Source organism: Pelmatolapia mariae, linkage group LG16_19 (assembly GCF_036321145.2).
Source record: "Pelmatolapia mariae isolate MD_Pm_ZW linkage group LG16_19, Pm_UMD_F_2, whole genome shotgun sequence".
Lineage (NCBI taxonomy): Eukaryota > Metazoa > Chordata > Actinopteri > Cichliformes > Cichlidae > Pelmatolapia > Pelmatolapia mariae.
In genome coordinates, this window is record NC_086241.1 from 67,298,094 (window position 1) to 67,314,275 (window position 16,182).

Below are 16,182 nucleotides of genomic sequence, written 5' to 3' on the forward strand. Positions count from 1 at the left end.
GACTGCAGTTTAATGATTTTGCATCAAGTTTCTGGCACACAAATAAAGTAATCCTTATTTTTTTGTGCTACTGGCCAGTGAGTGCTATTTGTTTCAAGATTTGTAATATAGTCAGACATATTCCAAGGACTACAAACTGGTTTTTGGAGTTATAAGCATATGTTTCAGATAGAGTGAGGTGAAAAAAAGACAGAAAAGTATAAGCTAGAAACAAGTAACAAGCCTGTCGGTGGCCAAACACAGCAATCTGAGCGAGTACAATAAACTTGAGCTCATCTCTGCAGTCCATCACTTGTTTCCAATGTTCTCTCTTTCCTCCTTTGTCTGCTCGCAGGACGCCTCTTACAGGGATCAGTGACTTCACAGCCACCAAGAACAAGATCATTCAGCTGTGCCTGGAGCTCACCACCACAGTTCAGCAGGTCTGCATGCTAGTTAGTTCAGCAGAACATGTGGATCATTCCCTGCAGAAACACACACACACACACACAATAGCTTTTTTCCACTGAGCACATACCAGCTCAGGGGCACAGACGTGCAGGATAATGTGTAGGAGAAGAGTGTTATGGGAAATGTGGTCTGGCAGCCATGACATGAGCCTGAAGCCAGCAGTCTGAGCACATTATTGCAAATGCTGCTGTTTTTCTTGGGATCTTTTCCTCCACGCGCTGGCTAATGAGGAGACCCCCTCGGTGTGGGGACGTTTAATGGTAAACGTTGCTTTTGTGCTTCCAGTTTCATAAAACCCACTAGCGCTCTTTTAGAGGTGGCTGCCAACATTCCCCGGGCTGCTGTACTCCTTCGGCCATGTGGTTCCTGTTTTTGCTTCTCCGAGATGCTCACAGTGGGAGACCAAACCGTGAAAGCATTTCCTGTGTGTAGGTTTAGTGGAAGGATTGAGGAGGTGGTCCTTCAAACTGCCGGAAAGATGGCTAACAGATAAGGCAGAGCATCGGCAACCACCCTTTTATATTTCTGCAGAGGGTTGCTCTTGAATTGCATCATAGTATAGTTATTCCTGCTTCTGCCAGTTACATGAAACCAGTAGTGATTGCTCATGCATATGGGGAACACTTTATTTGACTGGGTTTTCTTTCCTATCAATTCATCCACTTGTATGTACGGTCTTTTATCCCTCAAGGGTTATCCCGATAAGAAACTCATTTTACGCTGCCAGCAAAAGTGGCTCCTGAGAGTGCAGGTGTCATTTTTTCAGAGGGTTATTGCATCAAAATAAATTCCTTTCCCAGAGTGCCTATTTCCTCGCCAGAGTCTGGGATTTCAGCGCCTCTGGTGATTTACTGTGGGTGTATCGGTCATGGTCATCCAGGAGGAGTGGGGGTATCCATTTCTCACACTGCCATGTGAAGTGGAGAGGTTATGGTGGAGAATAAACTTCTGATAGTTGCTGAAAGGTTCTTGTAAGGCTTGCGAGATTAGCTTCCTCTCACAGCTGGAGAGACATGCCGTTTGACTTGCTAGTTTTAAGCCAGCTCGCAGCAGCTGATGAGGATGGGCGATTTCCAACTAATCCCGTGATTCGAGTTTCTAAAAAAGCACACAGGCTCAGAAAAATCCTCGTTTCATTTCTGATTTGTCTGAATCGTTTGGATTCCTTGTTCCTTTAGAGCAAGTGGGCTAGCATAGAAAGCGCTGGTTAATAAAATGAGTTGCACAGGAGTCTGCCACAGTGATTAGTTTTATGATGGGGGAGGACGGCGTGAGGTTTGCCCAGGAATCGGGGCTTTTGAGATCACACTTTATGTGTTCTGCCTGAATGAAGCCTGTGTGTGCACACACAATGGGACAAGGCCATAAAACACTGGATGCATCGCCCTTCTTGGCAGACCCGTCAGCGTGGAGGTCACTCTCTGTCAAAGTATGCATTTTTCATCAATCCCGCGTGTCTTTAGTTCACGCTCCCGCTGGATGAAGAAGGAAGTTCAACTCTGTGCAAACGATAAAGTCCATCGTTGTCATCACGTGAGAAGACCAGGTGTGACATGCTGCAGTCCGTGGCCTTGATTTCCTGCAGGTGTGAAGTCAGTCCAGGTTCGGCACTGTGCCAGCGCTCCACTCTCAGCCACTTCATTGCCCGTCCATGCAAATCTTCTCTGGTGGCTGATCAAAGGCCCAGAGAGCTGCACCCAGAGAGTCATCTGATCCACACTGGTTGTGAGATCAAGTCCGTAATGTCAGGGATCAGTACACCCAGGGAATTGTCCTCAGCCGCAGTGCTTTCTTTCTCATCTCGCCCTCGTCTACTGTGACTACTTTGGTCCTGACAAAGATGTGGGATTACTTTGGAAGCACAAACAGTTCTCAGAAATGAGAAATAAAGCCAGGAGCCTAAGTCTATGATATTGTTTTCTCATGATCTGATACTATGGAAGTAGCAGAAGTTCTGTAAATGTTAAAGCTTGATGGGAGGCGTGCCAGCTCATAATGACATGCTGTTTTGTTTCACGACCTCTAAACGTTGAAATATGTATTTTTAGTTCATCCTTCTTGGCTCAGTTAAGAGAGCAGCAATCCAAACATGTCTGTAAAAGAAATATGCAGCTGTTTGTTTATGGAAGAGCAGCTAAATTCTTGCTGAAACCGCCATATATTCCTGGCTGGAATTAGATTGTTTGGAAACATGATTTTTTGGGGACCAATATATGTCACAGGAAATGTATTATAATTACATTTATTCCTACCTCGTGTTTATACTGGTTTTTCATTTTCCTCCCCAAAGTAAGGGAAACATGGCAGTCGCATGTATAAACCTTCACCGAATGAGTTTCGTCCTTCAAACAGACGGTAAAACGCAGATCGAAGGGAATATTTAGGGAGCACTGCATGCATTCTGCTTTGATGCGAAGCCATCGCTCACGGCCACAGACGGTCGCGCAAATCTCGTTAGTGCAAACGAGCCAACGGTTTTGAAAACAAACGCTCCACTTTATCCCAGTGGAATGTGCAAGCTATGGAAATATGGAAAAACATGGCTGACCCCCTAGTTGCTGTCTGTACAATGCATTTACAAAGAGCAACAGAGCTGGCTTTGTGCACATCACAACAGTTTTCCTTTATTTTCCATCCACAGGTTTGTAGCTTGTGAGCGTTCTGGGGGAACGAGCCTGATACCTTTGTGCTCTGTGGTTTTGACAGAAGCATGTCACCTGTGATTTGTTGGATGTTATCCCTCGGGGCATTCTCTAGACTGACCCCCCCTCTGTCACCGCCAGCGACACAGTTGTCAGTGGGGCTGTTGCCACAGCTGTGTCCTGTCTAGCTGACACTTGGAGAGGGCCAGTGGACAGTTTCCCAGCTGACTGGGCTGACTGGGTGAAGGAGCTGCTGATAAAATCTGCAAAGATCGCAGCTTTGTCTTGTGTGACTTTCAGAGCACCTCCCCTCCTCCACTAGCCCACCCAGTCGCAACGAAGAAAGCGGCCGTGCGTCCAAATATTTGCTCTCTGCCAGCAGACGATTTGGAAGAGGGCTTTCTGAGCACGATGACATGTTTTCCCGACTGTTTCTCACCATGTCATCTGCACATAGTTACTGTATGACTGTTCTTATGGTATTTACATTCCAGTATAAGTAAACTGAACCACAAAGGGTGTTGTGTAATTAAAGCATCCACATAATTTAAGCAAAGCGGTCATTTAAAGCTAAAAGCTGTTTATTTGTGGCTTTTTTCATTTTTCTCAGTTCTATATGTAGGATTCTGATTATATCCCATTTACCCAAACCCTGCTTCATGCTTTTGCTTTTTCGCTCTCGAGCCATCGAATAACTTCTTCCTCTTCCCTGTTTCTGTTCTCTGCAACAGGACTGCAGTGTTTATGAGATGGAAGAAAGGATCCTGGAAGTTGTAAGTACTCTGCATCTCTTTGTCTCCTCTAATGCAAACAAAGAACTGACCTGGAAGTTCCTGTATTGTGGGGAATGGGCCTTTAAGTCTTTTTAATTGGGCATTGTGTGAGACTTGCTTTCAGCAGCAAGGTCAGATTTTTGAGTGAATAGAGCAGGCGGGTATACAAGAAGACCAGAGGAGGAGGAGGTGGGTCTATTATGGCCCTGCCATCAATCAGTGTTTCCTGTTGTTGACACTCTCCAGACTCTGTGGGCTAACACTGGGCTTCCTCTACCATTTTCTATCTTTCTTTGAAATTCATATTACAGACGTCTGTGTGGGTTTCTTTGTTTAAAAGCTTTTTTCTTCACTTTTCTTTCATTCCTCCTCTTTGTCACCTCCCTTTTTTTCTATTCTTTATTTTGCACGTGTCCGATTTATTTTTATGTCTTGCCTTTATACTCCTCAAGATCAACCTTACATAAAGCATATACGATAAAAACCCTCTAATGATGAGAAATTATAGTATTTGCCATTAAGCAAGAAAGGAACATAGAAGAGGTGTGTTTAAAGGACTGATTTCAGTCCTATGCGTTGAGGTCGCTCCACTTAAAAGCACACTAATGGCCCCTCGCAGACCATTAAACCTCGCAGTAAATACGATAAAGTTCATGTCAGGCACACTGGTCTTTGCATATAGTATGAATAGGAGGAATGTAACCTAACCGCCAGTTCTAACCTGTAAAACACACAATAACTTGATCTTTGGATGATTAAGTGCAGCACTTGTGATCACAGCGAGAAGTTTATTAAAGTCTTGTGCTTATTATTTTGACCACTGAGGCATTTTGTTTGGCGTTCTCTTCTGCAGTCAAAGATTTTGAACACCATCTGTGATCAGACCGTGAGAACCACCTCTGACCCCCTGATGAGCCAGTCGGCTTGTTTGGAAGAAGTCCAGTTGACCAATATCAATCCAGGCGAGGGTCTGGTGAGGAATGATTCTTGAACATTTTTTTGTTTTCCTCTTTTTTTTGAACCTTGAACTTGTGGTCGGCTTCTTGGGTTGTCTGTCTGGGAATGTATTCGATGTGTGAACTGGGAATGTGCTGTTATCCACCATTTTTCTTTTCTTTTTAAACCCAGGGAATGTACATCAAGTCTACTTATGATGGGTTGCATGTCATCACTGGAACCACAGAACATGTAAGTAGGACAGGAGCCAATTTTAGACAGTTTCAGTGCTGAAATTCATTCATTTGCTGCCAGTACTCTTAAAAAACAAGCTTTTGTAAGTTTCATCCTCCTCCTCCTCCTCCTCTCCATCCTCCTCTCTGAGTAACATCATGTGAGGGAGTTCAGAGCTGCTCATGTGCAAAGGGGATAGTTTCTTTCTGCACTCCACACAAACAAGTTTTACCTTTTCACCACACTTAGACACTCAGTCAGTGACTAACACACGTGCATCACAGCCACCGTTGGATCCTCACGCCTCCAGTCCCCACTCCTGAATCACGACCTGAATCATCACTTATAATGACCAGTTTATCTCGTTTGGCATCTTTGTGACGTGAAAAACAATTCTGCCGATATTCATACACACTGAGAGGCTTTTTCTCACGATTCTGATCTTTGAGTGTTCATCTGGTGCAGAAATCAGGCACGAGTGGTACCAGAGCGCCGCCCACTTTCCACAGCATTTTGAGAATAGTAAATTGCGTGCTCTGTTCAATAAAAGCGATCTATCTGGTTTTGACCTTGGCTGTTTATGTATTATGTTTAGTCGCCCGCAGACCTGACGAGGAAGATCCACGCTGGGGACGAGGTGATCCAGGTTAACCATCAGACTGTGGTAAGAATCCCAGATTGTGTGGGAAGTTAAATACATACTGTAAATCTTTAATCAAATGCACGAGCGTCATGTGCGTTCGCTTCCTGTTAACCAGGTGGGCTGGCAGCTGAAAAACCTGGTTTTTAAACTGAGGGAGGACCCTAAAGGTGTGGTTCTACTCCTGAAGAAGAGGCCCACGGGCACAACAGGTTTCACCCCCGCCCCACTGAAGAACATGCGCTGGAAGCCCCCAGTACCTCAGGTACACGCACACATGCATGCACGCTTCCTTTCATCATTGTCTCGTCTAATCATTGTCAAACAATTACCAGCTTTTTAGGGAGTTGGTTCCAAAGTGGCAAGTCCAGACAGGGCCACCCTGAAAGAGTGCTGCTGGCTCAATTGAATATAGCATTCAGCTTTTCTTGCACAACAAAAGAGGCAAACAAAGTCCCAGGATGTTATTCAGTCTATGAGATAAAGCTTCCGAGCTTTAGTGTTTCAGAATGGTTAGTGTGGAAGGAGTTTATTAGATGGCCCAACGTCACGGTTTAAAGCAAACAACAGACACACAATCATTTGTTTGTGTTAAAGAAAGCTTAAAGGGAAATGGGATAAATATCGAGCCTGTGAGGGGAATGTGTGAGCTGATTCATAATCAAATGAACACATTACACTAAATTAGGCTAGTCCCCACTGACAGAGGGGGAGGCTGCAAGCCTGTCATAAACGTAGACTACCAAGACTGAAGCTCTGGCACCGCGTCATCGTGTGCGCAGCCTCTTTTATAGCCGGCGAAGACAGGATGAGATTATATCAGTTAGGAGTGGGTTTCTCAAATCAACAAAAGAGGCTCTGTGCACAAAGGTGACCAATGTCTACACATCCACCAGCATCTTCTTTTAACACGGTCAGGCCTATCAGAGCCAGGCATCTCAGTTTATTTGTGATAGCAGGGCTCCGAAGAGCAAAACAGAGACAAATCATACGGTGTGACTCGAGAATGAATGACACTGGTTTTGTAATAGTATATAATTTGTACTATTTGAGCTATTTGGAGAAGCGCAGAGAGCAATGTTTCACGAGATCCCCGGTCGGATGTTTAGTTTGCCATATATCACATTTACAATGCTGTATCAGCAGATGTGTAATTTTGCCCTGATGAGAATAGCAGAGTAACACTCAAGGACGATGTTGGGGAAACATAACTGTGGTAAATGTCTCAGGCTATTTTGGACTACACTCAGAATCTTTCCATACCTCAAACAAGAAGGCCCGACATACAGGAACTTAAATGTCTCACCACATCTGGGGAACTCCTCCCATTAGCCAGCAAGTCAGATTAAGTCTTAATTTAAGGCTGAGAAAAAAACTATGAGCAGAAACAGTAATGACTTCATTTGTTTTTAGACACAAACTGATCTGTACATGCAGTCAGATAAGGTGGAATGAGAAGACTTTATTCTCCAGATTAGATCAGGCACTCATACTTGTGCTGTATTCTTTCAGAATAATTCGTCCCTCATTAGAACCCAGTCTCCTTCCAGTTCAGCTAATGGATCAACCAAAAAGGAGAAGCCGGCTATCCTGGACTTGTACATCCCGCCTCCTCCTCTAATGCCGTACACGCCACGGTAAGCCATCCTGTTTCATGTGCACCGATTATTAATTTACTGGCAACTTCAGCTCTAAAAGTAGTAAAGTACTAAAACAAGAAGGCTGGAGGCCACCTGCTCCCCCCGCTGTGAGGGATTCAGACACCCCCAGTCAACCTTTGCTACAGCCTAACTCAGAGCTTTAAAGCTGATGAATAATGAGTGTGGTCCCGGCTCGTGATCGCTTTACCCGTACCCCCTCCTGCTGCACTTTCTCTTCTGCTGGTCTTCAGCCCACTCAGCTCCCACCCGTCCGTATACTACGACTGTTTTATCCTCCACCTCCGGGAAGATTAAAGAGTCGAGAAACTTCACTAAAACGCTGAAGGCAGTAATATAACACTGTTTGCTTGCAAAACACCTCATGGTGAAATCGTGCTGCTTTGCAGTGTCCTGCTGTGGAGATAAATTAATGAACATTTGTTCCTCCGTCCAGAGAGGCGAGAACAGACTCCTTCTCCAGCATCAGTAAAAGACCGAAGGGCTCTGAGTCACCTAACTCCTTCCTGGACAAGGGGAGCAGAGGACACTGCACCGATTTTGACAAGCAAAGCGCTGGCTGTCCCATCGAAGCCAAGGTGGTCCAGCCCAGAATGAGGGAGCATAAGCCCTCGCGTGGTCAGTACTTTCTCATCGCAGTGGTTTATAAATATTCCAGGAAATGTGTTTTCAGAACAATTAACAAGCATGAAACTTTTGTCTCAAGGTAAGCCCCGGCCGCTGTCCATGCCTGCAGACACCTGTCTGTCAGTGGTTGATCCTTACGCAAAGCCCTGGGCGCAGGGACGGAAAGGTGTGTACAACTTATCATTTAAATTTGTTGACTCACATTTGGAGACAGCCTCAAGTGGCCACTAGTGGAACTACACTTTATCGCACATCATTTTTTTCAGCCCATTAAGTTGCTGCTTAGTTAATTTCAATAAGAAAACAAGTCAAATATTTAAAAACGATTTGCAAAGCATTTTTAGAGACTTTAGAATAACCTGTCATTGTGTCTTTGCTTTAGGTGAGGACCTGTACAGATACCTGAGTAACGAGAGGATCCCCACCATTGCTGAGGAGGTCCCCTCGGTGTCTCCACCCTACAGGCCTGCAGGGGAACGGCATCTCATCCGAGTGGACCACATCCGGGGCAGCCGCTACTACTCCAACTCAGACCTCCACAACAGTGCCACCATCCCCTACCAGGAAGACATGAAAAAGGCTCCGGTAGCTCCCGTCTCCAAGCGCACGACGGCAGAACGCTCACTACTGGTCAGTTGGATCACGCGGCTTAAGCTATTGACTCACTGATGATGCGCTTCCTGTCCGGGGCTTCCTGTTCCTGTCTTGTCTTCCTCAGTGCCTTTGACATTTAACGTCCTCGGGCTTTCTCACACTCCTCTCTCCCATACCTCCCTGGTGTTACTACTACTACCAACTACAACTGCTACTCCTCAACCAAACCTGCTTTTGTAGTACTCACTACATTAAGTCATCGCTCCTTTAACACAACCCTCATCTCTGACACAAGCCTCAGCATCAAGAGGACACAGTTGTGTTCAGATTTAGGCTTTTTTTGGCCTCGTTTGCTGTACATGGACATCTCTGTACATATCATGTAATGTTTCGGCTAAGATGTTCTTCACGTCGCTTATTTAATACACTGAAGCTCTCGACCAGCTCGGTTCTCTGTTTATTTGCTTTTCATTTGCATAAATAAGTTATTAAAAAAGAATAAGTTAGACAAGCAGCACATGTCTGTTAGCGAGGCTGTTTTTCTTTTCATGTTGCTTTTTTTCTTTTTTAAAACAAATTCATTTTTGTGATTGCTTACATTAACTTCTGCCAATGGTTGCCTCTTGTAAAGCTATGCATACGATTTTTACTGTCACTTTAGTGGAAAAATGCTGCATTGGTTGTTAAAGGTGTTTATCTTGTCACTAGCAAACATTTGTGCATGATTTAAGGCTATGCACTCAACTCAGTAAACCTTTATAACCTGTGTTTCAGCTCGCTCTGCAAGCACCCATCTAAAGGGCCTATACATACAGCTGGTTGACAGTAAACTGGTCTTTTATGCCAGTGTTTTTGAACCAAGACTTTGGGACACACAGGTCAAATGGCCTTTAATTAGAAAAACCACAGATCACAAAAGACAGAATGACGGCATTATTTAAGAAGCTACAGGGAATGAGTGTCTGTTGTTGCTTTATCTGCCTTTTGTAAGATTTGAATAGCGATTTATTAAAAACTGCAGTTCATTTCAGTCAATTTTTGTATTGTCTTTATTTTACTGGTGCGTGTGGAGTGGCTGCTAAACGTCTTACTGTAAAATGCATCTTCCCCTGCAACCCTGCTAAGCTCTGTTCAGCCTCAGTTTATACACTTTAAATGGATTGTTTGGTTGTAAAAAAATATATATATATATTAATTTCCACGCCAGGACCAAACTGTAGGGCCAGCTGTCTTTCTAACCTGCTTTGACCTTTGAGGTGAACCTGGCCTCAGTGCAACAGGATAGCTAACGTGAAGTTACCTTTTGTTGGTGTCAGATGGCGATGGTTATGTAACCACTTCCCTCTTTGAACTTTTGATTCCAGCTGGGAGGCCATATGGTCAAAGCAGGTTTTTCCACCAGGGCATCTCTTTTCTGGCACATATGTTGCCTTTTAAACATTAAAACGGCAGGTTAGGATTACCTTACTTGATGGCTTTGCCACTTTCATTGATTTTAAAGCGTTTTCCTGGGACTGATCATCAGCTTTCGTCGTGAAGGTGAAGCTCTGACAGCCACGAAGAACGCCCGCCTCTCTGACCTCTCTCTTCTTTGCCCATGTTTTCACCATGCATGCATTTACTGATTGAGAGGAGCCTGTCTTCTTATCTCTCTTTCACTTCTTCCTCCTAAAATCTTGCTCTGCCCAAGCTTGCTGAGCTGTAGTCGCCTGCGGTCCTCACTAATTTGCACTTTCTGAGACGCTGTGGTCTGCCTAAGTACTACCTGCGCTCTGTTTATCCCACTGCATAAGTTTGCTAACCACTAACATTTTATGCCTACACATCACAAATGGTTACAAGGGAACGATGTGCTGAAGTATTTCTAGTTTGTGCATGTCACAAAACAAAAATAAAAATTCTGCCTTTGTTATATAATTGCATTCTTTTTATTAACTCTAAAATCACAGTGACTTGTTTTTTGTTCTCCGTTTGTTTTTCCTATTCTTGCCAGAATCATTTATTTTACTGCAAAGCTTACCAAGCAAATATTGTAGAGGTATCACATTTTCCTTAATCCATGCATAATTTAGTGCCCTGCAAGAAAGCAGCACACAAATCTTCACAATAACTTTAAAGAAAATCATTAAAGGAATATTAATCAACATAGAGCGTCTCAACATTCAGACTGAGGCTTTGAGAACATGCGCGTTAACTTAAAAATCTTTATTTATCACAGGGATCCAGCTGGCACTCTAGCAGTGACTTCCTCAACCGGTGAGTTCCCTTCCCTCTTCCTCCTACACACACGCACGCACGCACGCACGCACGCCCACGCTGCTGGTCAAAGGTCTGTGACATCTTAAATAAATTAGTTGCAAAGTGAGAGTAAAATACTTCCGTTTTAGTTGAAATGATCGTTTTGTGCGGCTCCCTTGTGGTGGACATGTTGTCCTGCACGATGATGCAGCGTATGTGCTGCTACAGCTGTAATAGAACCGGCTTTGCATTTCATACACCATATGTCATTCACACATTATCATAGAAGCACTTTTATCTCCGCCTTTCACATTGATGATACATCGGAGAGCAACTTGGAGCTGCGTATCCTGCCGAGGATACTTTTTTACCAACCTTCTGATTAGTAGATGACCTGCTCCCCTGAGCTACCTAACAATCATGTAGCAGTCACACCTGTCCAGCGTGTCCCTTTCTCTCCCCCAGTGTCAGCCGTGGCAGGCTTCAGCTACTGTCCAGCTCTGAATTGAAAAAGTGATTTAGAAATAAACGGCTGCAGAGACTCTTCCAATCATAGCCATCACAGTTTTACAGACCTTACTTCTTACATTGTTACTGTCACTTTCTTAAAGCAGTCTTGGATAAATGTTAGCCCGTGCTTTATAAAGTGCAGCCCACAATGGGGAATGGTTTGATGGGCACTTCTTACATACAACATTTTTCCCACCACAACAACAGCAGGACTCAGATCCAGAGGCTGTGTTGTCTGCAGGCAGTATACCAGCTGACTGCTCTCTAAATATTTATAACATGTGGTAGGACAGTGAACAAATTTCCTATATTGTCACTACTAAACGACTCTCCAAATACCCCCAAACCCTCACTTTTGGGGTCTTTTGCCCATCTTAATATTTTCCTTTTTTGTCCGTCTCTGAAAATTCTTTTCTTTGCAAATCTTCCTGGAAGTTGTTTCTTCACTGTTGCCCTGTGAGCAGACAGTTTCCCAAATCTGAAACTTTGACACACTATTTCTGTTGCTCAGTTGTTCACTGGGCACTCTCACTTCTGTTTTACGTGCACTTTTGTGTAACACTGTTGCACCCCATAGAATAGCCTTAGTTTCTCAAACCTTGAATCATCTGGCTATTTTAAGACAAAAAGCAAGCACACAACAGCTAATGCTCCAGATTTTCAACTAGCCAAATTAGTTATTTGGAGGAGAGATGGTTACTGAAAAAGGGACCTCTTCATACTATGTCTATATGAATATACCCCGGAAATTATTGTCATTTACAAATAAGGGCCAAATTAATAGCCTTCCAATGAAATCTAAAGTTTTTGTCCAACACAGTAAGGGATTTTCAACACAGCATTTCTAAACATACTAGTTTACTTTAGAAAGCATAGGTAGCCTCTTAGCATCCTGTAAAACTGACTTTTTAATTGGGCATCACAAACAAACCAACCACTGCTGAGCACTGATTATAATTATTTTCTAATTTACACACAGTATAAAACTTCAGTAAGGATTTGATCTTTGTCATGAGAAAGCATCGTGCCAAAAACCAGCGAAATCCGTTTAGTTTAGATGCTCACAAAGCAGGAGATGGATATACAAAGATATCACAGATTTTCCAAGTGTGGACAACTGGAGTGTAAAGTATTATCAAGAACCACAGAGTGCAGAACAAGCCTCACAGACTTAACCAAGTCGGGAACTGTAGTCACGAGAACCCTGCACAGGGAGGGTGAGGTATCAGAGAAATGCCACTTCTGCACAGGAGGCAACGTAAAGCCAGACTGAAGGTGTCTATATATACAACCTGGAGAACGATTGTGCAAACTGGCTCCCCGGTAGAGAACTACCTCCAAAGTGAAGGTTACTACTGTGGGTGGCCGGATTCAATTATCATTAGGTGGAAGTGGCTGATGGGTAGTTGGTAAAATAGAATGTTAATTACAGAGATTGATAAACATCCTCTGCAGAGCATTAGTCATTTTTATTGATACAACGTGACTTTATCCATTATTGAAGTTCCTTAATTAATTTAGAGCTTATAATTAAACTGAAAGAGTATTTGTGGCCTATTTTGTTTTAACATAGTTCTGTCTCAGCACCTCAGCATCCAACATGTCCTACACAGCAATGTGTCCATCCACCCCCAAGATCCCCCAGAGATCTTTAGAAATGTCACTGTTATGACGAATCCTAAATCCGCTTCCAACTATAAATAACTCCATCCCACTACGAAATATGATGACATATGAGGACTGCTGTTCCCTCTCCTCATGCGTTGCCCATAGATCTCTTCTTGTCTTGGACGCAGGGCCTGGGGAAGTGTGACTCCCCACATTAACACCCCAATAGATGACTAAACGCCTTGCACCCCACCCCCAGCCCGGTGGTTCTATTCTAAGAGCCGCACACAAGCACACTGCATCCGGTCTATTGCACGCTTGATCAAAAACATTACTCACAATTAGGATATATAGACAGATGCTATTGTAAATCTCATAGATAAGTAGTTGACTCATCGCTGGTGGCGGTTATGAACATGTGCCACTGATGCAGGGAAAGGAATTTGATTGACAGCGGATTTAATCGTGTGTCATATTAATTTTAGGCTGGTCAATCTGTAAAAACGAGGGGGTTTTTCTCACGGTGAAGCGAGGAATGTAACGGTGCATCAGATTTCTCTTTGTCATCTATTAAAACCATTTTTTTAAAAACAATCTTAATCATCATCTTTTTTTAATAATCTGAGAGGGAGGAAAACAAAATGCAATTAAAGGGGAAGGACAGCAAGCCTTAATCCATTTCACAGCCTACAAAACACGCTGGCTTAGGCCCAGCAGAGGGGAATTCAATATTCAGAACAGTCAGAACATTGGGAGCGACCTTCTTGTCTAGCATGCTCCTGTGACTGGTCTCCAAATGTATTATCAGAAGCACTCACAAATAAATCCCAACCCGTAAGTGTCTGCCTTTGCTTTGCCAAATCAGAGAGAGTCAGATTGGAACACAGATAAAGATAATGAGCAGTTAGCTGGGAAGCAATAAGTATGTGTTGGAAATGTTCAAAATACACTGCGGTAATGTGAGATGAATCTCTTTGGTGTATGATATAAGTCTGCTGGAAAGCACTGCTCGACATCAGTGCATGTGGTGTGTTTTCAGTTATTAATGTGTTGGCTTTCGTGTCTCTCGCTTGTTCTTACAGGTATAATCATCCACATTTACGATCGTGGTCCTTTTCTCAAGCAGTAAGTAAATAACAATCAGCTCCTCTCACTGAAAAAATGAAGTGCATGCACCTGAATGATGTGTGTTTGCTTCGTCTACTGTGCAATGTGAGGAATGGCCTGGACAAAGAGGCGGTGAAAATCGAGAGCTTCAATGATTGACCCATTACACTGCACACAAAGCTTAGTCTGCACTGCGAAACTCTTTGTTTTTTTATGAATATGGATGAATCTTTCTAAGTGTCCCGCCCCGATTTTTCCTGCATCTTAAATTTGACATTTGGGATATGAAATGAAATTCAAAAAGTGTCTTTTACGTAAAACTTGGTGAAGACATTTATATTGGGGATAAATCGTATCCTTAACAGGTTAATTTTTTTTATTAAACTACAAAATCCTAAATTAAAATTTGTGCTAAATCTCTAAACTAACGTGGTAGAGATCATCTTTATGTGTTAGCAGTATCACTTTGCAGAAGACTGCATCTCTTCGTTCTCTGTTGAATGTGCTGTTAGTAGAAAGTTGATCGTGCACCTTCTAGCTTTAGCATATGTGGAAATGAGATGACTGCAGGGGTTAACTGAGGACGCACACAGTGAAACCACACACCCCAGTACCACGGGTCACTGTCAATCCTCCACAGGGGTAAGATGGCTGGACACAGGGAGTAGTGGCAAGTGGACGAATCACATTTGTGCACGTTTATGTTCTGACTACAAGTTGTTGCTGCACAACCTCAGCCTTGCTGTCAGCGCTGATGCAGGCGTGGTATATGGGATGCCATCACCGCCTTCCTTTTAGACTATTTGTGTCTATATAGGTTTATCTGTTGCAGACCAACTTCTGATTTAAGTTCTTTCAGTCTTGAATTCAGAGCTTTGTGCACCAAAATCAAAATTCAGGACATGATCAGCGGCAACTGCACAGTCACCAACAGCCGGCGAGGGGCATGCAGCGCCATCAAACTGAGCGAGTGAGAATCTGATATCATCTCCATCCACTGCACCCTTCCCCCTTTACACTGTGTGCGAGTCCCCTGGTAAATAATAGCCACTCTGTTTGACACCCCCCCCCCCCCCCCCTTTCTGTCTCACACACACAGTTTCTGGGTGGGGGTAAGTAAGTGCCATGACAATTCTCTGCACGGATCATGATGGGAGATTGAGTGCTAGAATGGTGTGACCAATCAGCACTCCCTTGAATCCTTTGACATGAGTCGCAGGCCAGATTATCTCACTTCCACCAACACATAGCTCCAGTAAAATGCACAGAAATGAGAAGGGCGTGAATTATCATGAGCTATTTCGTTTAGTTCAGCACGTTTAATTGAAATATTAAAGGCTTCTGCGAGGTTTGGGGGCAAATCGAGGAAGTCACTTGATACAGATGAGAAAGATAGGGTGACAGCGAAGCAAAGAGGAAGCCACAGCCTGCGCGAATGTGAGCGAGATAAAGAAAGAAGGCCTCCTCGTCACTTCACACCACTTTCTACTGTACAATGGCAAGTGGAAAGAAATACGAGGCCCCTGTCTATTTAGGCTTAGTAAAAATGGAGACTATAATAACGCAGGACTCAGGAATGTGCCTGCTGGTTTACCGCCAAACGTGGCCCAGAACATCCGAGCTTCTGCACAGATACAGCTCAGGCAGTGATGTTATGGCTAAAAACTCGCTCCCCACTGAGGCAGCGAAGGGTGTTGATAGCCATGAAACAGCTTCACTAAGCAACGAGTGGATGGATGTAACATGAACCGTTTATATTTCTCATTTTTCTTGCAGGCGGTTGTTGGTGATTTTTATCAACTTCTCTTAAAGTAATAAAAAAAATTTTTTTTAAAAAGTGCTTTGTAAGCATCAGTGTGGACTTCCTCTGCATTCGCCACATGTGAAATGCTGCTTTTCATTCTCAGTGTGAGTTACTGTGAATGGCACAGCTGTTTGAAACAATGATACAATGATGTGTTTTGAATTACGCAGGCAAGTCTGTGGAACAGTCCAGTTTACATTTTACGCGTCAAGTACAACAACAGCTGTAAAGACAAATGTGTGTGTTGGGTAAAAATTATGTTTTTATGACGCTCTCACTGAGGTTCCCAAGGCTGTTACACAGATGGGTTTTAGCGACACCCTGCGGTCAGGTGGGGTAACTGCGAAAACGTATGGATTTT

General features: G+C 43.6%; 1 protein-coding gene across 1 annotated transcript in view; it reads left to right on the plus strand.

Moving 5' to 3' along the window:
• The window catches only part of LOC134645102 (connector enhancer of kinase suppressor of ras 3-like), a 28,214-nt gene extending 18,646 nt beyond the window's left edge, over window positions 1-9,568 (plus strand). The window contains exons 4-13 of the mRNA XM_063498388.1: window positions 335-422; window positions 3,824-3,865; window positions 4,719-4,838; window positions 4,994-5,053; window positions 5,631-5,699; window positions 5,794-5,940; window positions 7,188-7,312; window positions 7,770-7,951; window positions 8,040-8,126; window positions 8,343-9,568. Coding sequence (XP_063354458.1) covers window positions 335-422; window positions 3,824-3,865; window positions 4,719-4,838; window positions 4,994-5,053; window positions 5,631-5,699; window positions 5,794-5,940; window positions 7,188-7,312; window positions 7,770-7,951; window positions 8,040-8,126; window positions 8,343-8,629 — 1,207 coding nt within the window. The 3' untranslated portion in view covers window positions 8,630-9,568. The remainder of the gene's footprint in view (window positions 1-334; window positions 423-3,823; window positions 3,866-4,718; window positions 4,839-4,993; window positions 5,054-5,630; window positions 5,700-5,793; window positions 5,941-7,187; window positions 7,313-7,769; window positions 7,952-8,039; window positions 8,127-8,342) is intronic.
• The last annotated feature ends 6,614 nt before the right edge of the window (window positions 9,569-16,182 follow it).